This window comes from Schistocerca serialis, chromosome 1, assembly GCF_023864345.2.
Source record: "Schistocerca serialis cubense isolate TAMUIC-IGC-003099 chromosome 1, iqSchSeri2.2, whole genome shotgun sequence".
Taxonomy (NCBI): Eukaryota; Metazoa; Arthropoda; class Insecta; order Orthoptera; family Acrididae; genus Schistocerca; species Schistocerca serialis.
The window spans coordinates 674,444,595-674,468,496 of record NC_064638.1 but is presented as its reverse complement, the minus strand read 5'-3'; the positions used below and the strand labels follow the sequence as shown (position 1 = coordinate 674,468,496).

Genomic DNA, 23,902 nt, shown 5'->3' with positions numbered 1-23,902 from the left:
CCATTCATCATATTTCATAGATATGTATTGAATTGAAAATTAAATTGAGAAAACGTATAGAATGACTGGCTACTACCAACTTTCATAAGGTGTAATTTCTAGTACTACTCATAGAAGCACTTGAAGTAGAAAATAATAATAACAGCTTTTTCAACTAAAGGTTCATTCTTAAGGGAGGAAAGAGGGGCTGGTTCAGGAAGGTTGGAAGAGACTCCCAGACAATAGGTTGATAGGGACTCACTAATTCTGAGATCATTGGAGAAATGCAAAGGTGGATGAATGGCCATTAGGGAGAGTAGGGGACAAAGAGAGTACATTGGTAAGCACTTTACCAGCTTCATATTGGAGATTACAAAAGGGACATACCGGTATGAAATTGATTTATTCACCTCATTCTTATAATTTTCAAATCATTTGATTTATTGTTCATATTATATGTTAAGCCTTACAACAAAACATTTTTATAAGAGTAAAAAAAGGTTTTACACATGTTATTGTGATACAACTACTCAATACTTACTAATTACAGTTTTCAGTCTGCAAAAGATACACAAAATTATATACAGTTCCCTTGCTTCAGCTATAAAATTGTCATGCATGGCTTCTTCAATGTAATAATGGTACTTTTATTATAAAAAAATTAAAGACCAAACTTTTAAGTGAACCAATCTCCCTGTTGAATATATTTCTGCCTTTTAGTTTATTGTAAATTTGTAATCCCATATACTCTGCTCTTGGGGCATACAGTTTTAAATGCTGTGTGGGAAGATTAAAATTATTTCTACACTAAGTGCTGTAAATGTGCTGGAAATAAAAACTTTCAAATGTCTTTTGCTTTTTGTATATGAAAATCGAAACCTTATAAATGTACATTGTGGAAGTGGGTAACATTAGTATGATTGGATTTCCTGATTCTTAGAAGATCAAAGGAACAATCTGTTTTACATACTAAAAATATTCAACAGCCTAGCACATAAGTGTTCCTTTGTTTCTTTATTTAAAACAACTGGTTTCAACACACTTTGCTGTTATCTTCAGGTCTTTAAAAAATCTTTTCATTAATGTCCTGATTTTTATCCACATATCAGCTTGGCATGATGTCCAACATAAAATGAACACATTTCACAACAAAAAGATTTTTTAAGACCTGAAGATGGCAGCAAAGTCTGTCAAAACTGGTTGTCTTGACATAGGCTGCTGAATATTTTTAGTAGTATTATTATATTTTTTAACAGTGGATAACGCATTACCCTTTGTTTGCTGAGCTGTAACACTAGTATCCTCAATACATTTATTGAATTCCCACAAAAGATTATGCCGTAAGGAATAACTGACACAAAGTAACAGTGACACATGATCATTTTGCTATTTATTTTTGTGACATCTGACAACATGATCATTATAAATACAGTGACTCTTTGATCTTCATAAAGAAACAAATACATAATACATCAGCATGAAAAAGTGCAACAGAAGTGTGGTAAAAGGAATTTTATGCATTAATACCAATTATGGCAACATGAATGGTGTGCTAAAGTGAACATCAAGTTCATAAATAGTAATTCACCCTGGTGGCATCATGATTATTTTTTTAAGAAACATGTAGATCTGTTAAACACAATAAACTTGAAAAATGAAATCATTTATTTACTAAATAATGAAATTAAAGCTCTTAATACGGCAATAGTTGCCTTGAAAGAAGGAAAACACATTACTGAAAATGACTTTTTAATAGTTAGTCATTCAATGCTAAAAAATATCATGAGTCCAAATTGTGAAGTTGATGTGCAGCCAGGCATAATAACACATCAAGCAAATAAACTGGAACATTTCAAGAATGTTTTGCATGCAAAATAGAAGTCAAAATCCATAATCAAGAGTGAAAACTACAAAAGTGTTTTTATATAGATGAGCATGACTTCCCTTCAACAAAAACTATTCATCTGTGTTCAGGAATTATAATAAGCAGCACATTGCACAGGAGATTAGTGAGTGATAAGTACATCAACAAAATAAACTATAGCACCTGTGATCAGTGTAATGGTCTGGATTAGGCGCAATATTTGTAGATTCAAACTAGTTTATTAGTGAGGATTGTATAGGGCAGGACCTCTGACATCAATATAGTTTAAGATCTGTAACTTCTAGCAAAAAACTGGAAAATTACACAAAGCAAGGGAAACTAGTATGTACCAAGGGAGAAGATAAACTGAGAAACACAGATGACCTAAAGGTAATGTATCCACAGGATAAAATCACAAAAATTGATGAGCTGCAAAGTATTCTTTCAGAGGGAAAAACATATCAATGTCATATGACAAAACAAACACTGACTTATGAAAGATTTTATCACAGTTTTAAATAAAACAAAAAACTTTGTGGCAGCTAGCAACTTTTGTAGGAGAAACATATTTCAGTGAGGTTCCTGCATATTGGGTTACAACTTGTTAGAATGTAAAGAATGAGATGATTTTAATTACTAAACAAAGAATTATATTTGAAAGTTGTTGTGTGTATCTGTAATGATGGAATCTCAATATATATAGAATTCCAGGTAGTGATGCAAACAAAATTATTTTTAGAAGTACTGCAGTATCTCCTACATTAAATCACAAAGAAACATGGAAACAAATTGTAAATGCTGCTAATGGTAGCATAGATGCGGCAGTGAAATGAGCACGTTAACTATATTTATTGATTTAATTCAAGAACCTGGCTTTAGAACAATTTCAATGATTTCACCAGGATAAATGAGCAAATAGTGTCATGCATTGACATTTTTTAACAAATTATAGATTTAACAACACAGCCAAACTCAGTTTAAACTTAGAAATCTCAGATCACTTCACTTTTCTTATTGAATTACTAAAAATGTATGAAGAAAATGGAAGGAAATATTTCATGGAAATACAGTTCAGTGAAGAAGAGATAAATTTGTTCAGTTGCAGATTAAGTGCAACATGACATCTTATGTTAAAATAATGTTGATACGTTTTTAAACAGATTTTTACATGTTTTTGATGAAAAATTTCCACCATTAGTCTAAAAAAAAAGCAACAGATAAACTAAATTGGATTCTTGCTTGCATTAAAATATGTAGTTATAGAAACAAGCAGCTTTATACTGAACTGAAACTCAGTAATAGTGCTGAGTTCATTACCAATGTCAAAGCATATAAGAAGAGAGTTTAAGAAGATTTTAAAGGCAGCTAATGACATTTCAAACACCAAAAGCATAGAAATAAATCAAGGGAAGTATGAGCAGTTGTCATATGTGAACTTGGAATCAAACCTAACAACTGAGAATTTTCTAAAAGAAAGAAAAAGTTATTATAAAACCTGCTCAAATAACAGAAAATTTTAATGCTCTTCATAGCTGTATTAAAATCTGCTGGTGATGTAGACTCCTATCATGACAAGGTGTATTTATTTGGCGCACACCAGAGTAAGTCTGAGAGTCTAATTAAATTTCACAAAGTAACACCAAAATATGTAGAGAAAACTACATTAATCCAAAAAATAAAATGATATAGGATGAGATGGAATACCTGCCAAAGTTGGTAAAACAGCTTTAAAAATAATAGAACATCTACTGTCGAAAATAAATGATTAATTATTTGAAGGACACCACTTTCTGCATTTTCTGAAACATGTAGAAGTGAAACCACCATTTAAAAAAATTATCCAAATAAGATATGGGAAATTACCACACAATTTCCCTTAGTTTCATGTTTTCTATATTATTTGAAATGATTGTTGCCATTCAAAATTCTGTCAAAACTTTGGCTCCGAAAACACAAAAGTACAATTTATGCCAACAGTGAATTCATGAATAAAGTTACATGAAATTTGGAAATGTAACAAAATAAATTCTATTCCATGGGAAAAATCGAGAAGAAGGGCTGCTAACAAAGGTGTTTCCTCTGAGCAGTGAGCAGTTATCTTTCATCATTTTAGTGCTCGCGTTACTGTATTTATATACTTCACTGTCAGATTAAAAAAAAAAGGTCACTCTTTGAGTTTCATTTCAATCATGTGTCCTGTGAATTGGAGAAAGAAGGAGGTAGATAGGAAATGTGTACAAACTTCTCAGATGATGGTTTAATTCTTCATTTATATATAATTATGTAGGCTTCCACAGGCAGAACCAATTGATATAAAAGTTTTCTGAATATTGTACGAAAACTTTTTTGTCTGCTTCTATATATAAACTCTGCATAGCACTATAGCACTGTAAAGTGCATGGCAGAAAGTAGAGCCTTCTTAGCATGGTACCACATGTTATGCTTCCCATTCCAGTTGCGTATAGTGTGTGGGAAGAATGACTGGTTAAATGCCTCTACAAGTGCTGCAATTAGTCTAATTTTGTTTTCTCATACACTATGAGAGGAATTTGTAGTGGAATGAAGAGTAACTCTAGATTGAAACAATGAAAAATTCAGGATGGACTGTAACAACATTATGAAAAGGAAAGTTGCTACTCACATAGAGCAGAGATGCTGAGGTGTGACAGGCACAACAAAATGATTCTCACAATTAAAGCTTTCGGCCATTAAAACACACACACACACACACACACACACACACACACACACACACACACAATATCTCTAGATTCCTCACATAATATTGGTTTTTGTAATTTTGTAAGTAACAGACAGTGCTTTATTGTGTGTCATTTATTATCTGTGAAAAGTCTGTCAGAGCTATGATGGACAGTCAAGCAAAGAATTAGTTGAAAGCCTTGAGTTAATGAAAATTCCTTTTATGTTTGGATTCAAAATACACGTCTCTGAACCAAGAAACCCACAATTTTTGGAAGGAAATTGGTTTACATGTACTTGTGAAACAAAACGTAGATCGCACTACATGCTGAGTTAGCTTGTTTGAAAGTACCCTGCACTGCATGGCTCTAAGGCTGAACATGTCCAATGCAGTCCAAGTTCAAGGACTAAAAGCTGAAAACCACAGGAGCAAACATCAAAAAATATGTAAAAAGCAAATGTTATTACTATGAGGAAGATTTTATAAATGAGGGAGACAAGTAGCAAATATTAAAATTTTTGGAAGATATAATCTCTGTAGATACATGTGCTTTCTGTTTGAATGGAGATACATGTTTTTCTATATATAGGTATACTTATAAACTACAGAAACAAATACTGAAAAATATGTAAAAAGAAAATGCCAATACAATATATATATGTCTGCTTGTGTCTGTGTATGTGCGGATGGAAATGTGTGTGTGTATACCTGTCCTTTTTTTCCCCCTAAGGTAAGTCTTTCTACTCCCGGGATTGGAATGACTCCTTACCCTCTCTCTTAAAACCCACATCCTTTCGTCTTTCCCTCTCCTTCCCTCTTTCCTGATGAAGCAACCGTTTGTTGCGAAAGCTCGAATTTTGTGTGTATGTTTGTGTTTGTTTGTGTGTCTATCGACCTGCCAGCACTTTCGTTTGGTAAGTCACATCATCTTTGTTTTTAGATATATTTTTCCCACGTGGAATGTTTCCCTCTATTATATATATTGTTTTTATATATGTCTTTGTAGGCACAGAGCTTTATTCATTTATGAATCACCAAATTTTCACTCAAATAGATCTTTATGATATATTATGTGGCAATAAAGATTTTATTCTATTCTTGAGGTTGCCATTCATATCATCTGCAAGATCATTAATATGATGATGATGATGATGTCCTCCTCACCGACAGCAACTCTGTCAGTCGTTTAGTCCATATTGTGGTGGGCTTGGATGTGGCTTGCAAAACCGAGCTTTGCTTTGAAGATCTGGTTGCACAAAGTGCAACACAGTTCCCCAGTGGTGTTATACATATAGATGTAATTAGGCTTGGGCTTAGATTTGCGGGGCTTTCGTTTATCGTCCAGGTTCTTTAGGTAGATATGCTCGAATTGTATTATTAATATACACCATCATTGTATCATTAATATACAATACCTACAACAAGGATTCCGAAACACTTCTGTGAGACATGCTAGAAGTTAGTTCTAATTCTGTCAGTGACTTTCTGTCTGAGGTAATGCATTGCATCATGCCTATCAAGGGGCCTTCAGCCAAGTCACAAAGCTTATTTGAAATCTTGTGTAATCATACTTTTGTTAATATACATCAGTATGGTAATGAGTCAAATATTTTGCAATAGTCTTGAAATATATAGATTATTTCCTTCATCCATAGCTTTGAGGATGTCATGTGAGAAACGCACAAGTTTTGTTTCATGTGATCAGTGTGTTTGGAATCATTATGATTGGCATGGGGGAAGTTGTTCTGTTTGAAATACCTCATTATTTTGGAACTCAGAGTGTATTCTAGGATTCTTCAACAGATGGACATCACTGAGATTTGATGATAGTATCGTAGGTCACTTCAGTTACCCACCTTGAGACAGGTGTGACGTGTGCATTTTCTCAATCACTGGTCACAGTTTTATGTTCAAGGGATCTGCAGTATATTATGATTAAATTGGAGCCAACTAAGATAAAAATTCTATATAGAATTTCACATCTATCCCATCTGGCCAAGGAGTCTTTTTTAATATTAATGATTTAAGCTGTTGCTGCTACTGACACTATATCATTCAATTCATCTGTACAGTAAATAAATTCAATAATTAAATTAGGGAATTATTCTTATGTTTTCTGTGTAAATGAACATTTGAAAATGGAGTTCAGCATTTCTGCATTTGCTTTGATACATTCAGTTTCACTTCCTGTGCCATCCATGGGTGTCTCACCACAATGCCACTGACAGTCTTCACAAATGACCAAATTTTCTTTGGATTTTCTGAGAATTATCAGACGACTATGATATGCTAGTCATTGAAGGATTCATGCAATGGCCTCTTGACAGCCAAATATGATCCATTCAGCATTTGCCTTTCTGTGGACCTATGATTTGTTTTATACCCATTTTGAAAAAGTTGCTGTTCCTTTAAAAGTTTTGTAAAAGTGGCAGTATACCTCGGAGAGTTCCCACTTCATGAACTGTTCTACTAGGTACACTCCTGGAAATGGAAAAAAGAACACATTGACACCGGTGTGTCAGACCCACCATACTTGCTCCGGACACTGCGAGAGGGCTGTACAAGCAATGATCACACGCACGGCACAGCGGACACACCAGGAACCGCGGTGTTGGTCGTTGAATGGCGCTAGCTGCGCAGCATTTGTGCACCACCGCCGTCAGTGTCAGCCAGTTTGCCGTGGCATACGGAGCTCCATCGCAGTCTTTAACACTGGTAGCATGCCGCGACAGCGTGGACGTGAACCGTATGTGCAGTTGACGGACTTTGAGCGAGGGCGTATAGTGGACATGTGGGAGGCCGGGTGGACGTACCACCGAATTGCTCAATACGTGGGGCGTGAGGTCTCCACAGTACATCGATGTTGTCGCCAGTGGTCGGCGGAAGGTGCACGTGCCCGTCGACCTGGTACCGGACCGCAGTGACGCACGGATGCACGCCAAGACCGTAGGATCCTACGCAGTGCCGTAGGGGACCGCACCGCCACTTCCCAGCAAATTAGGGACACTGTTGCTCCTGGGGTATCGGCGAGGACCATTCGCAACCGTCTCCATGAAGCTGGGCTACGGTCCCGCACACCGTTAGGCTGTCTTCCGCTCACGCCCCAACATCGTGCAGCCCGCCTCCAGTGGTGTCGCGACAGGCGTGAATGGAGGGACGAATGGAGACGTGTCGTCTTCAGCGATGAGAGTCGCTTCTGCCTTGGTGCCAATGATGGTCGTATGCGTGTTTGGCGCCGTGCAGGTGAGGGCCACAATCAGGACTGCATACGACCGAGGCACACAGGGCCAACACCCGGCATCATGGTGTGGGGAGCGATCTCCTACACTGGCCGTACACCACTGGTGATCGTCGAGGGGACACTGAATAGTGCACGGTACATCCAAACCGTCATCGAACCCATCGTTCTACCATTCCTAGACCGGCAAGGGAACTTGCTGTTCCAACAGGACAATGCACGTCCGCATGTATCCCGTGCCACCCAACGTGCTCTAGAAGGTGTAAGTCAACTACCCTGGCCAGCAAGATCTCCGGATCTGTCCCCCATTGAGCATGTTTGGGACTGGATGAAGCGTCGTCTCACGCGGTCTGCACGTCCAGCACGAACGCTGGTCCAACTGAGGCGCCAGGTGGAAATGGCATGGCAAGCCGTTCCACAGGACTACATCCAGCATCTCTACGATCATCTCCATGGGAGAATAGCAGCCTGCATTGCTGCGAAAGGTGGATATACACTGTACTAGTGCCGACATTGTGCATGCTCTGTTGCCTGTGTCTATGTGCCTGTGGTTCTGTCAGTGTGATCATGTGATGTATCTGACCCCAGGAATGTGTCAATAAAGTTTCCCCTTCCTGGGACAATGAATTCACGGTGTTCTTATTTCAATTTCCAGGAGTGTATATATCTGCCCAGTGTATGGTCATTTAGGTCAGCTATTCACTGAAACGTGAGCTACAGTTCTTTTTTTATTTATTTACATTTTCTTTGGGTTGAACCATCACAATAATGGTTTCTGCAAATGTCAGACTAACAGTATGGCAATTATTTACACTTACAAAATATGTTATATACTGCAGTGGTTGGAATTCTATTTTATTCATTTTTTTACATTACAGATGAAATGCTACTGGTTCATGTTACAAACATTGTCTTAAAATTCATTAATGAATATAAACATTTTTCTATCATAAATGATTTTAAATTTGTGTTAAATCATTCCATATATTTTCTATTCTTAGAGACTTTGGTAATTTTTAAAACCAATTCAAACCATTGGTGTATGTGCTTCTTTCTATCTTTTTGTAATGTTGTTCTTTCCAGAAACAGTTACATTGTCTCTTGATGTTGATGTTGTGATCATGTATATCACTTCCATTGATTGACTCATAAAAATGTAACTAATTTAAAAATGTCCAGAGAATATACTGTTAGGTATTTGTCCTTTTACTCAAAGGCATATATTTTGAACTCCTCTTTATCTAACTTACTAAATGTGAACAATGTAGGAAAAAACAGATTGCTACTTACTGTAAAGAAGACATGTCAGGTTGCAGACAGGCACAATTAAAAGATACACACATATAGCTTTTGGCCACAGTAATAAAGACACACACACACACACACACACACACACACACACACACACATGTGTGCGCGCTCACTCAAACACACTTCGTGCACACACGACCACCATTTCCGGCACCTCGGGCCAGAAGATGCTGGAGTTGGTGGTCATGTATATGTGTGTGTGTGTGTGTGTACCTGGAGTTTCCAATACTAAATATGAAGTCTTTAGTGATGTTTCACAGGACATCTTTACACACCTGACTCTTAAAAGGTTGTAATTTTTCCAGTCGACTTTCTGATGATTTAAGTCTTTGCAGCGTTGTTTTCAGGTATGCCTGGGGATGAACAAATATCTAATAAAATCAATATCTAATAAAAATTCATGCCCATCCTTGACACTGAGTCTTACTCAAACTATCTCACTTACAGCTTCAGTTTCCGTCCTAATGGATTTGAGTTGTGTATCTACTGTGACAAATACTACATCACCTCCATTTTTCAGTAGCCCACACTTTCAATATACAATTAGATTTTGCCCACAAATATCACTGCTGACAGTTTTTGGTGTTCCTTATATTATATGAGCTCCAGTGCATTTTAAGACTGCTTTAAACTCTGGCACTTTATTATTAATACTTTGGCAGTTGATCACTAAGATGATAAATGCTTCGTCTGTGGGGGCCAGCCATAAAATTTTGGGGTCTCCAGTATCACTCATTATTTGGAGTAAATGGAGAGTCTCCTAAATTAAATAAAAAAAGAAGCCCTGCGTTGTTCTCCAAACACTTTCAGCCACCTGGTGAGCAGCTTCTGGTATGTAGTGCACCTCTAATCCCTTTATAGGGACCCTACAATTCTCAACCACATGAAACTAGTTCAGGAAGTCACAGCCCACACTGTCACAGAACCTTAAAGTATCTGGTTCAAGACATCTACTGACCTCAGAACCTGAAGGCCTCAATCTATTCTGGGGCAGTGCAATAAATTGTAATATTCATTGAATCTCGATGAGCAAAGCAGGTCATCTCAACCTTCTCCATCAGTCAGTGACATGATCCAAAGTATGACCTCTGACTGCAGTGGTTTATGGTAACAAAATATGTTGTGAAATTAATCATCAGATGAAACTAATTTGTTACCATCCAACCACTGGAGAGTTAGCACACAATCTTATATTAGTTTAGTGACCTAACTTCTGATCTAGAGGTCTGGTTGTGCACTGTTGCATTTTCCCATTACGAAAGCATTTAATGATTATGTGGGAGGTGTAAGGAAACAGACAGTGGGTGATGTACAGAAACATGAATAACATAAGTGATTAAACAAAAAGTAAGTAAAGGTTATGATCCCTCAGGATATTAATACAGACTATGCACACTATTAAATTTCACTGTCATTTTGTTCACAGATGACATAAATTTACTTAGAATGGTGACCCTACACAAGATAATATTACACAAAGTGCTACAAATAAACTTAGAAATAGTTGTCCTGTCAGAGCAAGTGGAGCATATGCAGGCAACGCCTACTGTGTGCTTAAGGCATTGTGCAGTGCTTCAGATCATTAATTCGAACAAAAACCTAACATTTAACCAGTTCTCTCAAGTCTCTTAACAGGAACCGATTTTTTAAATCCTAGTTCAGTAACAAATTTCTGTACTGGCACCCAGTAAATACACACTCCCAAAGTTGCATACACTTGTACTAAAATGATTATATTTCCGAACTATCTGCATACTGTGCCATCACTTAAACACCTGGTCACACCAGACCTTACTACCTTACTCTTCCAAGAACAGTACCAAAAGACCCTTCTATCACTTCTGATTGCACTTTCTTCAATTCTCTTCCATTCTAGTCATGTCTACTTTTATGTTCTAGGGGACTATTCAGTTTTACTTACAAAATTATCAACACATTCCATTAACACACTGATTAATCTGTACTTATAATAAAACTGCAAAACCATCTTGCCTATCAGTTTGTCTGTTTCAACAAGCTAATTGCCAAAGCTACTAGACCAATTTTCATGGGATTTTCACAGGTAACTTGAGGTAGCTTGGGGCAATATATAGGCATCATTTTTTAAAATCAGATCACAGAAATAAAAGCTACCGTTATTTAAAGTTTTATCTAGAAGCATAATGTTTGTCTGTTTGAACACACTAACCTACAAAACTGCAAGGAGAATTTTCTTGGGGTTTTCTCAAATAACTTAAGCTTAGCCTGGAGTAATGTATAGGCATTATTTCATCAAAATTGGATCACAGAAAAAATATAATGTAAAGATTTAGGAGCTGCTCAACATAGTTCTTCAAATATTTACCTTAGTGATGGCAATATACACCAAAGAACAGGTAGACAGCATTGTTAGTTTCATAATACACTGGAGAACCAATACATGATGCTGTTAGTTTGTTTACCTTAGTGACAGAGGTATTTTTAGAAGTTAACATCAGCAACACAATTAAGTGCTGCTATCTAATCTTTACAAATACAAACTAACATTGAATTTACTTGGCTAGGATACATAGATTTACTGATAGCACTTACTGTAAGCAGATTCACATATTTACAATACATGTGTCTCTCACATCTGCACAACATCCTCGACTTCCTACAGACTGGAAATAGACCTGTGTGATAACTTTGATAACTTAAAAAAAAAAAAAAAAATATTGGGCAATTCTCTCTTTTTCATAGACCTTCTAAAACTAAACCACCCAAACAGACCATGAAGGCCCAATGGTACTGATCTTCCACCATGTCATCCTCAGCCCACAGGCATGACTGGATATGGATATGGAGGGCCATGTGATCAGCACAATACTCTCCTGGCTGTATGTTAGTTTACGAGACTGGAGTCACTACTTCTCAATCAAGTAGCTCCTCAGTTTGCCTCACAAGGGCTCAGTGCACCCCACTTGCCAACAGCACTCAGCAGACTGAATGGTCACCCATTCAATTGCTAGCCCAGCCCAACAGTACTTAACTTTGGTGATCTGATGGGAACCAGTGTTACCACTGCAGCCAGACTGGTGGCTATAGACCATCTCCCTCCTTTTATTCTTAAATGTAAATTTTTAACTACTATTTCCGTACATATATTTAGTACTTTATTGTATATATCAAAATATATTCACTGCCCCCCCCCCCCCCTGAACCATGGACCATGCCATTGGTCGGGAGGCTTGAGTGCATCAGCGATACAGATAGCCATACCGTAGGTGCAACCACAACGGAGAGGCCAGACAAACATGTGGTTCCTGAAGAGGGGCAGCAGCCTTTTCAGTAGTTGCAGGGGCAACAGTCTGGATGATTGACTGATCTGGCCTTGTAACACTAACCAAAATGACTTTGCTGTGCTGGTACTGCGAACGGCTGAAAGCAAGGGGAAACTACAGTCGTAATTTTTCCCGAGGGCATGCAGCTTTACTGTACGGTTAAATGATGATAGTGTCCTCTTGGGTAAAATTTTCCGGAGGAAAAGTAGTCCCCCATTCGGATCTCCAGGCGGGGACTAATCAGGAGGACTTTGTTATCAGGATAAAGAAAACTGGCATTCTACAGGTCAGAGCATGGAAAGTCAGATCCCTTAATCGGGCAGGTAGGTTAGAAAATTTAAAAAGTGAAATGGATTGGTTAAAGTCAGATATACTGGGAATTAGTGAAGTTCGGTGGCAGGAGGAACAAGACTTCTGATCAGGTGAATACAGGGTTATAAATACAAAATCAAATAGGGGTAATGCAGCAGTAGATTTAATAATGAATAAAAAAATAAGAGTGCGGGTAAGCTATTACAAACAGCATAGTGAATGCATTATTGTGGCCGACATAGATACGAAGCCCACGTCTACCACAGTAGTACAAGTTTATATGCCGACTGGCTTCACACATGATGACGAGATTGATGAAATGTATGATGAGATAAAAGAAATTATTCAGATAGTGAAGGGAGACAAAAATTTAATAGTTATGGGTGACTGGAATTTCATAGGAAGAGGAATAGAAGAAAATGTGGTAGGTGAATATGGAATGGGGGTAGGGAATGAAAGAGGAAGCTGCCTGGTAGAATTTTGCACAGAGCATAGCTTAATCATAGCTAACACTTGGTTCAAGAATCATGAAAGAAGGTTGTATACATGGAAGAAGCCTGGAGATAGTGGAAGGTATCAGATAGATTATATAATGGTAAGATAAAGATTTAGGAACCAGGTTTTAAATTGTAAAAAATTTCCAGGGACAGATGTGGACTCTGACCACAATCTATTGGTTATGAATTGTAGATTAAAACTGAAGATACTGCAAAAAGGTGGGAATTTAAGGAAATGGGACCTGGATAAACTGACAGAACCAGAGGTTGTAGAGAGTTTCAGGGAGAGCATTAGGGAACGATTGACAAAAATGGGGGAAAGAAATACAGTAGAAGAAGAATGGGTAACTTTGAAAGATGAAGTAGTGAAGGCAGCAGAGTATTAAGTGCGTAAAAAGATGAGGGCCAGTAGAAATCCTTGGGTAACAGAAGAGATACTGAATTTAATTGATGAAAGGAGAAAATACAAAAATTCAGTAAATGAAGCAGGCAAAAAGGAATACAAACGTCTCAAAAATGAGATCGACAGGAAGTGCAAAATGGCTAAGCAGGGATAGCTAGAGGACAAATGTAAGGATGTAGAGGCATAGATACTGCCTACAGGAAAATTAAAGAGACCTTTGGAGAAAAGAGAACCACTTGCATGAATATCAAGATCTCAGATGGAAACCCAGTTCTAAGCAAAGTAGGGAAAGCAGAAAGGTGGAAGGAGTATATAGAGGGTTTATACAAGGGCGATGTACTTGAGGACAATATTATGGAAATGGAAGAGGATGTAGATGAAGATGAAATGGGAGATATGATACTGCGTGAAGAGTTTGACAGAGCACTGAAAGACCTGAGTCGAAACAAGGCCCCCGGAGTAGACAATATTCCATTGGAACTACTGACGGCTGTGGGAGAGCCAGTCCTGACAAAACTCTACCATCTGGTGAGCAAGATGTATGAAACAGGCAAAATACCCTCAGACTTCAAGAAGAATATAATAATTCCAATCCCAAAGAAAGCAGGTGTTGACAGATGTGAAAATTACTGAATTATCAGTTTAATAAGCCACGGCTGCAAAATACTAACGCAAATTCTTTACAGACAAATGGAAAAACTGGTAGAAGCCGACCTCGGGGAAGATCAGTTTGGATTCCATAGAAATGTTGGAACACGTGAGGCAATACTGACCCTACAGCTCATCTTAGAAAGTAGATTAAGTAAGGGCAAACCTACATTTCTAGCATGTGTAGACTTAGAGAAAGCTTTTGAAAATGTTGACTGGAATACTCTCTTTCAAATTCTGAAGGTTGCAGGGATAAAACGCAGGGAGTTCAAGGCTGTTTACAGTTTGTACAGAAACCAGATGGCAGTTATAAGAGTCGAGGGACATGAAAGGGAGCAGTGGTTGGGAAGGGAGTGAGACAGGGTTGTAGCCTATCCCAGAGGTTATTCAATCTGTGTATTGAGCAAGCAGTAAAGGAAACAAAAAAAACTTGGAATAGGAATTAAAATCCATGAAGAAGAAATAAAAACTTTAGGTTCATCAGTGACATTGTAATTCTGTCAGAGACAGCAAAGGACCTGGAAGAGCAGTTGAATGGAATGGACAGTGTCTTGAAAGGAGGATGTAAGATGAACATCAACAAAAGAAAAACGAGGATAATGGAATGTAGTTGAATTTAATTGGGTGATGCTGGGGTTATTAGATTAGGAAATGAGACACTTAAAGTAGTAAATGAGTTTTGCTGTTTGGGGAGTAAAGTAACTGATGATGGTTGAAGTAGAGAGGATATAAAATGTAGACTGGCAATGGCAAGGAAAGCGTTTGTGAAAAAGAGAAATTTTTTAACTTCAGGTATATATTTAAGTGTCAGGAAGTCATTTCTGAAAGTATTTATATGGAATGTAGCCATGTATGTTTGTGAGAAGTGTGGCTATTTATTTATTAGTGCAATAGAGAGAACTTGTGGAAGCATTCCAGGAATCTTCACCGCAGTTGGATCGACAGGCAGGTGGCACAGAAGGATCCGGACCTCCAAACAGCTAGTCTGAGAAGAGTGGATATAGGTAATACTACTTTCATCTGGCAGTGTATTTGGGTCTGCAAAATATTGTCCAGTTATCTGTCCCAGGAATGTTAACGTTCTGCGTTAATGGGGAGTGACGACCGTCGGATCCCAAGTTTTTTTTCGGTGTTTCTTCTGTACTATTTTTCCTGCATCAAATTCCCTTCAAATCTTAAACTATTCTGTTATCTTTTAATGAATTCTTAAACTGTCCTATAATTTTAGCATATAGAAAACCAAATATGAGAGAAAAATAATAGACTTAAGAGAATCACGTATAAGCAGTGAACCCTAGAAATGATATGAAATGAGTAGAATATAGTATTAATGGAAAAATAATATCATGGTACTATTCAAACAGAGTGTTTTATGTGTGTATGAAATATAGTATAAACTGACTAACTAAACAACTTTTTGATTGTAGTGTATAATTTTCTATTTTTATAGAACATTTTACACCTTTTATGATATGTGATGTAAAGGGGAGGGTTTGTATTGGTTTTGGAATGGGTGGATATTATACATTAAAACATGATTTACACTAACAAATAAATCATGACTAACACAGAACACACACCACACCTTTCAAACGACCCTCACAAACAAGTGCAACTGATTATTCACCATCCACAGGGGTTGCTAAGATTTTCTTCAAAGGTGAAGGTGAGAATGTCCATTCTGTAGGAGGCATTTAACACCATACTTCCTCCAGCTTCTCATGCAAGTAATGGCGAAGTAGGCATCCTGGGGAAGGGGTGTGGGAAGGGTTTCCTGCCTTTGTGACTATCTTCTATCTCTTCTTCAATCTTAGCAACCATTTCTACTTTTTCCTTTCTTACTTCTCATCTATCGGACTGTTTTTCCCTATTTACATATTCATATACTTCTATTGCTGAAGTCCTTCTTATTTTCCATGGTTTCCAGTAACCTTCAACTTATTTCAAATAAGTAAGCTAAAGAATCAGGTTACACAGACACACTTACACATATACACAACGAAACACGAAGACATAAACAATGGAAGTACAGATAAAAATGATGTAAGAACCATCAAGTGTTGTAGGGGAAAAGAATGTGCGTATAGAAAAATATGCACATATGGCTGTTTGTTGTGATGTTTCTGCATCACCTAGTTAATTGAGAAAACTATCAAATAGATATTTATTAACATGTATACATAGGAAATATATGTATAAGAACAATGACAATTCTATATCACATATGTACATAAGGATATAAAAACTATGGTATTTCCACACCAGGGACACATAAGAAGGAAGTGTGAATCGTTCAGGAGAGCATAAGCCAAGGAGGAACTAATGAGCATAAGCCAAGGATGAACTAATGAGCATAAGCCAGCGAGAAACTAATTGTGACAATTTTTCAGGAATGTCAGCCAAATATTTGTTCTGGTGATTTGTAGGATAGTAGGACAAGTATAGCATAAGTAAATGTATCATATATATCAAATAATATATATGGGGTATATTTTTCCCTCTTCTCCTGCTGATGGATATTTCATAGGGTTTGTGGTGGGTCTTATACCAGCACTAGCAGGAAGTTACGTCCTTGGCCGATATAACTGGGCAATATTTTGCCAGCCCTAATACACCACCAGATGAAAGTAGTATTACCTTTATCCTCTCTTCTCAGAGTAGTTGTTTGGTGGTCCGAATCCTTCCGTGCCACCCTCCTGTCGAGCCAACTGCAGTGAAGATTCCTGGAATGCTTCTGCAAGATCTCTCTACTGCACTACTAAATAAATAGCCACACTTCTCAAAAACAGGGGTTTATTTTGCCCAACATTTTCACTATTTCTTTTAACAACATAACAAATAATTGCTACGGTAATACCACTCTCTTGGGTACATTCAAAAATGTCCGTACATGCGTACTTTAGGACCTGAGAGAGCAAAGAAAACACAGATAAAAAAACTACTGCTATTCAAATGTTCATTACGCCCTTGTTGGTGTGTGATTTACTCCATGGCTTTCGTATTCAGGCCCTTGCTGCACATGGCCCAAATGACTTCCAGATGACCAGTGGTTGCAGTACCATTTTTACTGGCCCCCTTCTTGCTGGCTCCACCACTGCTCCACAATCACTGTATACAAGAAAGGAAAACAAGCAGTTTCCCTTTCCCACTACATTTATCCTTATGCAACTTACTCAACAAGCATCTCTTGTCAATGGCTTCCCAATGGTGTGCTGCGATGTTTACAAATATCCTGAAACACTACACATATGAGTATCAAAATCTATAACAGAATGCCAGTATGCATAAGAAATTTAGAAGACTAAAATAAATTTAAAGCAGAATTTGATAAATTTCTACTCAAGTGTTATTACTACTCATAACTGAGTATGTTAGTCAATATCATTTGTTGGATAATGTTTATATTATGGCAAAACTGAAAATACTGCCTTTGCACTTTAACTTTTTTATTACATTTACTACATATTTCACAGACAACTGTCTGATGTAAAACCTTTACTGAATCATTGTCGTGTATAAAAGGATTTGCTGGGTAGGGGAGGAAAAACAGACTATTTTTATAAGAACAGGAGAATATATATGTATGTAAACTGGCATTACTATGTATTGTATGGTAGTACTATTTTATGAAACAATGGAAAATCCAGGATGGAATGTAACAATATTATGAAAAGGAGAGTTGCTACTCACCATGTAGCAGAGATGCTGAGTCACAGATATGCACATCAAATAGACTGTCAGGTGTCAGTTACCTGAGTCTGCAGTCATGTGTGTGAGTTGTGTTTGCATGTGTGTGAGTTGTGTTTCCGTGAATGTGTGTATGTGTGTCTGTTGTCTGTTACTGATGAAGGCTTTACTGGCCAAAAGCTTTACTTTTGACAGTCTTTTCGTTGTGCCTATTTGTGACTCAGCATCTCTAATAGTATTATTTTATGTGTATATTTGTATTCCATGTCCATGCAGTGGTTTCGCATGAAATTCTCACATATATCTGGATAACATCCATACAATATTTATTGCCTGTGTATGAATGAATAAACACACTGAGAAAGATTTGGCAACAATCAGTCAGTTTAGGTTAACAAATTAATTCTGTTACCCCTGACTATTTGTTAATTATTTGCACATCCATCTCTGAAAGATACACTTTAAGTTTCATATTACTGAAAAAAATCAGAACCTCTAGTTTCCATACATAATTATTATCAGTGAGTAGTACTGAAACAGGTGATGCTTTGCACAACTTTTTATCAATATGTAACCAACATGAGTAGGGATAGGTACTATGTGATGTAGCAGATAGGAACAATATATACCTCTGAAGGTGTTCCTCTACTTCTTTCATACCAACCTCAGCCCCACTATATGACCTTTTGTAATGTACAGTGTGGACAAGGCCCATTAACTTCTGGAACTCATATACACATATGTACAATTAATGTGTCTACTGGTAGTTATGCATGTATGTCAACACAAATTTAGATGCTTGCAAATAATGCATGGGTTATAGAATGCCATAGAACTTGCATTCAGCTATGGCAATGTAGTATAGGACTCTTTGTTAAGATTCAGTTATTAGCTGTAGTACCGTGTGACACATGGAAGATGGATGGTTTGAAACTGTGTAGTACTGAGAGTGCTGTGGTGGGAGGAGATCACAGTGGGTATAGTTCTTCTACACACAACACACCATTTCAGTTACAATGGAGCAGTGGAGCACATAATATCATGTAATATTATTTGTTCACCTATGACAGTTTTATTAGAAGTGGTGAGACCTGTCACAGCTACACAGTGACAGTTCCATGTACAGTTCAATCTCAGTCAACAAGGAGTTGTTCCGATTGTTCTGAGTTGTAACACAATCCTTAGATTGGTGAAACACTTAAGCTCAACTGTGAACATAATGGATAAGAAGTGTACAGACCTGTGATGCAGTGTAATGATGTAAGAAAATGTTGCAGGGGTAAGGGGACTGATAGTCAGAAGCCCAGGAGAGTCAGATAGATGTCATGCTAATGAACTATCAATCAATCATGAATTGGTTGGACAAATTTTGCAAATATTAAAATTTCATCTGTATCAATTTCTTATTGTGCAACAACTGAAACCAACTGATTTTGCTGTGCACAAAGACTTTTCTTGCAGAATGCAAGTGATTTTAAGTGATAAAGTGATTTTATTGATATGCAGTCAAGCTCATTTTCATTTAATGGGACTGTCAATAAACAAAACCTGTGTTGCAGGGCTCCTGAGAACCCACACCTTATTCGCCATTGTTTTTTAAATCTGAAGAAGTCCCCAAATGTGGTGCTCTTGGCTCTTGCAGCATGATCGAACCCTTTTTTTGTGCAGAAAATGGAGCCACAGTCACTGTTAATTTGACTTGACACATTCATATGCTTGAAATGTTCTTGAAACTAGAAGTGAGAAGACAAATAATCCCTTTAAAACATGTTTGGTTTCAGCAGAATGACACTACATCACATCCAGAACACACTTCAACAGCAGTTCTTCAAGGCATGTTTGAGGAACAGATTAGCTCACTTTTTGACAATGTTCTTTGGCCTTCCAGATCTCTATACTTATAAGTTTGTGACTTTCTGTGGGAGTACATCAAGAGCCCTGTCTATATCCACAAAATGTGAAATTTCAACAGATTGAAGAATGCAATCATTCAAGAAATTGCTGCCATTACTACAGAGATATTGGTCCATGTAATGGGGGATTTGGAGAATAGACTTGAATTGTGCAATCGAAATTTTTCACAAACAACTCTAGCCTGCATTAAATGGCAAGCAATGAATTTGGATTTAATGTCAATAAACATACATTAACTTTAAAACTGACTAACCATTCTTTACTTAAATCCATACACCTCCCAGATGTCACTCTATTTTAGACAAAAGTAACATGCTTGATGACATGGAAGAGGGAGTAGGGTGTGATGTAACACTGATGATGCAACTGTAAAAATGAAGCTCACACTTAGGTAGTACAAGGACAGAGAAGGAAATCAAGTGTGCACCTCTCAAAAGCATCATCCCTCCCATCATCTACATCTTGATGACTGGATGGAAGTTTGATCCTCACTCCTCCTGAATGGCAACCTATAGTCCAATTCATGAGTGACGGCAATCCATACAGGTCAAGGCATTGCTGGTTGCAGTATGCACATAGAGGGGCCTTGCACTGGAACAAAGTATCCATCTTGCAAATTATGTCTCTCACTTGCTTATGTAGTATTTGTCATTTACCACCATCATCACACATGACAACTCACAAGAAATAGAATAAAACTTCATTAAGTAAGGTGGTATGATCATGTTTAATGCTTGCACTCACTACAACATTCACAGCAGAACACTTGGAACACTACTGAATGCTCATTGGCTGTTGAAGAATGCATGATGTCAGATGCACAGAACATGCCTAAACTCAACTACTGTTGTTTGTGATTCCAGCTATAGTGTCTTAACCATTGAGTCAGCTAGTTCACTTAATTTGCTTCAGAATGACCCTCTGAAATAAACAATTGATAATTTCTTCCAATGTACAGAAAATGATTTGTGTATCAAAAATTGAAATTTTGTATTTGTTTCTGTATTACACCAACTATAATACTAATTTTTGCTTTTCCTTATTTATCCATCTTCAAGATGATTTTTGTACTTCTGAACAGGGACTGAGAAATGGCAGTTTCATTCATTATTTTAAATGGAATGTTGCACATGTGAACAATTGTAATTGTTATGCATGTAAAGGTAGTTATCTACAAAACTTGTTTACCTAGCTTTAATTCCCTTTATTTTGAAAGCATGATTTAAAGGAAACTGTAAAATACTGTTTGTTGAAGCACTGTGGCCTAATTCAAACCTTACTGTAGTTATTTAGGTTAATTCAACTGACAAGTGAAAAATAATTTCCACCTTTTTCCTAAATTACAGGGTCCAAAAGGAGAAAAGGGAGCCAAAGGAGAATCTGTAAGTATTTAACTACATCTACATCGATACTCTGCAAGCCACCATACAGTGTGTGGCTGAAGGTACCCTGCACCACTACTTGTCATTTCCTTTCCTGTTCCACTTGCAAACAGAGTGAGGGAAAAATGATTATCTGTATGTCTCTGCATGAGCACTAATTTCTCATATCTTATCTTTGTGGTCTTTATGCGCAATGTATGTTAACAGCAGTAGAGTCATTTGGCAGTCAGCTTCATTTGCCAGTTCCCTAAATTTTCTCAATAGTGTTTCTCAAAAATAATGTCCATCGATTCCCATTTTAATTCCTGAAGCATCTCTGTAACACTTACATGTTGTTAAAATCTGCCAGTAACAAATCTCACAGCCTGTCTCTGAATTGCTTCAATGTCTTACTTCAATCCAACATGGTAAGGATACCAGACACTTGAGCAGCACTCAAGAATAGGTTGCACCAGCATGTTATATACGGTCTCCTTTACAGATGAACCAAACTTTCCTAAAATTCTCCCAATAAACCAAAGTTGACCGTTCGCCTTCCTTCCCACAGGTCTCACAAGCTTGTTCCACCTCATATCACTTTGCAACGTTATACCCAGATATTTGAATGACTTGACTGTGTCAAGCATGACACTAGTAATACTGTATCCAAACATTACAGGTTTTATCTTCCTACTGATCCGTATCAACTTACATTTTTCCACATTTAGGGCTAGCTGCCATTCGTCACACCAACTGGAAGTTTTGTCTTAAGTTGTCTTGTATATTCTCACAGTTAATCAACTTCGACAACTTACCATACACCACACCATCATTGGCAAACAACTGCAAATTGCTGCCCATCATGTCCGCCAAAACATTTATGTATATAGAAAACAACAGCGGTCCCATCACACTTCCGTGGGGCACTCCTGATGTTACCCTTGTCTCTGATGATCACTCGCCATTGAGGACAACATATTGGAATCTATTACTTAAGAAGTCTTCAAGTCACTCACATATCTGTGAACTTATTCCATATGTTTGTAACCTTGTTAATAGCCTGCAATGGGGCACTGTGTCAAATGCTTTCTGGAAATCAAGAAATATGGAATCTGCCTATTGCCCTTCATCCATAGTTCTCAGTATATCATGTCAGAAAACGGAATCTGAGTTTTGCATGAGCAAAGCTTTCTAAAACTGTGCTGATTCATGCACAGAAGCCTCTCAGTATCAGGAAATATGTTCAAGGATTCTTCAGCAAACAGAAGGTAGGGATATTAGTCTGTAATTTTGTGGGTCCAATATTTTACCTTTCTTATGTACTGGAGTCCCCTGCACTTTTTTCCAGTCACCTGGGACTTTGTGCAGCGAGAGAGATTCACAATAAATGCTAGCTAGGTAAGGGGCCAATGCTGCAGAGTACCCATTGTAAAATGAAACTGGGATTCCATCCAGACCTGGTAATTTATTTGCATTCAAATCCTTCAGTTATTTCTCAACCCCAGGTGTGCTTATTACTATGTCATTCTTACAGGCATCCACCTGATGGTCAAATGACAATATGTTTGTATAATTCTCCTGTGTGAACAATTCCTTTAACGTGAAATTTAAAACATCATCTTTTGTTTTGCTATCTTCAACTGCCACATGAGACTGATCAACAAGGGACTGAATGGAAGCCTTAGACTCGCTTAGTGATTTTACATGTGACCAGTATTTTGTTGGGTTGTCTGCCAGGTCTCTTGCTAAGGTGTGACAGTGGTAGTTTTGTATGATTTTTGCATAGATCTTTTCACAGATGCATGAATCTCTACTAACTTTCACTCATCATTTATGCATTCCCTTTTGAACTGAGAGTGCAACAGCCTCTGCTTCCTCAGCATCCACCAAATTTCATTATTAAACCATGGTGGGTCTTTCCCATCCTTTATCCACTTACTAGGCACATAACTCTCCAGGCCATGATTTAGAGTCCTTGATTCCTCTACATCAATATTACTGGAACTAAGTGATGCCAGTTCACTGTCTAAGTGAGATGTTAATAACTGCTTATCTGCTGTATCTAGCAGAAACACTCTCCTAGCCTTCTTGGCTGATTTATTAAATTCTGTGATCATAGTTGCTATAATGACATCATGATCACCCTAATCCCCATTTGTATATTGGCACTGTAGATAAGGTCCGGCCCATTTGTAGCTAGATGGTCTAAAATATTTCCATTGCCTGTGGACTGCTGATCTAGCTGCTCAAGATAATTTTCAGAGAACTTGTTCAAAAGTATTTCTCATGGCTTTATGTCTGTACCCCCCACAATGAAACCATAGATATCCCATCTATGTTTGGCAGGTTAAAGTCACCTCCAATCAGTATTGCATGATCTGGGTATTTACATGCTATTGACTGTAGACTTTCTTTCAATGACTCTAGAACTGTCACAGCAGAATCAGGTGGCCAGTAAAAACATCCAACAATTAACCTAGTTTCACCTATACTTGTTATACATGACCAGATGGCTTCACTGTCAAACTCACCTTTCACCTCAATAGAGACAAGCAGTTGTTAAAACATATAAACGTTTTTACAATTAGCCTCATAATACTTAGTTTGTGGTTTGTACAAAATTAAATGCCATGTAGAAAACTACAGGGTTTTAAGCTAAGGACTAGTAAATCATTTGCTTATGTA

At 37.5% G+C, this 23,902-nt stretch overlaps 1 protein-coding gene across 1 annotated transcript in view; it reads left to right on the top strand.

The window, feature by feature from the left end:
• LOC126423533 (collagen alpha chain CG42342-like) overlaps positions 1-23,902 on the top strand; it is a 649,892-nt gene that overhangs the window by 541,578 nt on the left and 84,412 nt on the right. The window contains exon 23 of the mRNA XM_050087251.1: positions 21,203-21,238. Within this exon, the coding sequence (XP_049943208.1) occupies positions 21,203-21,238 (36 nt within the window). The remainder of the gene's footprint in view (positions 1-21,202; positions 21,239-23,902) is intronic.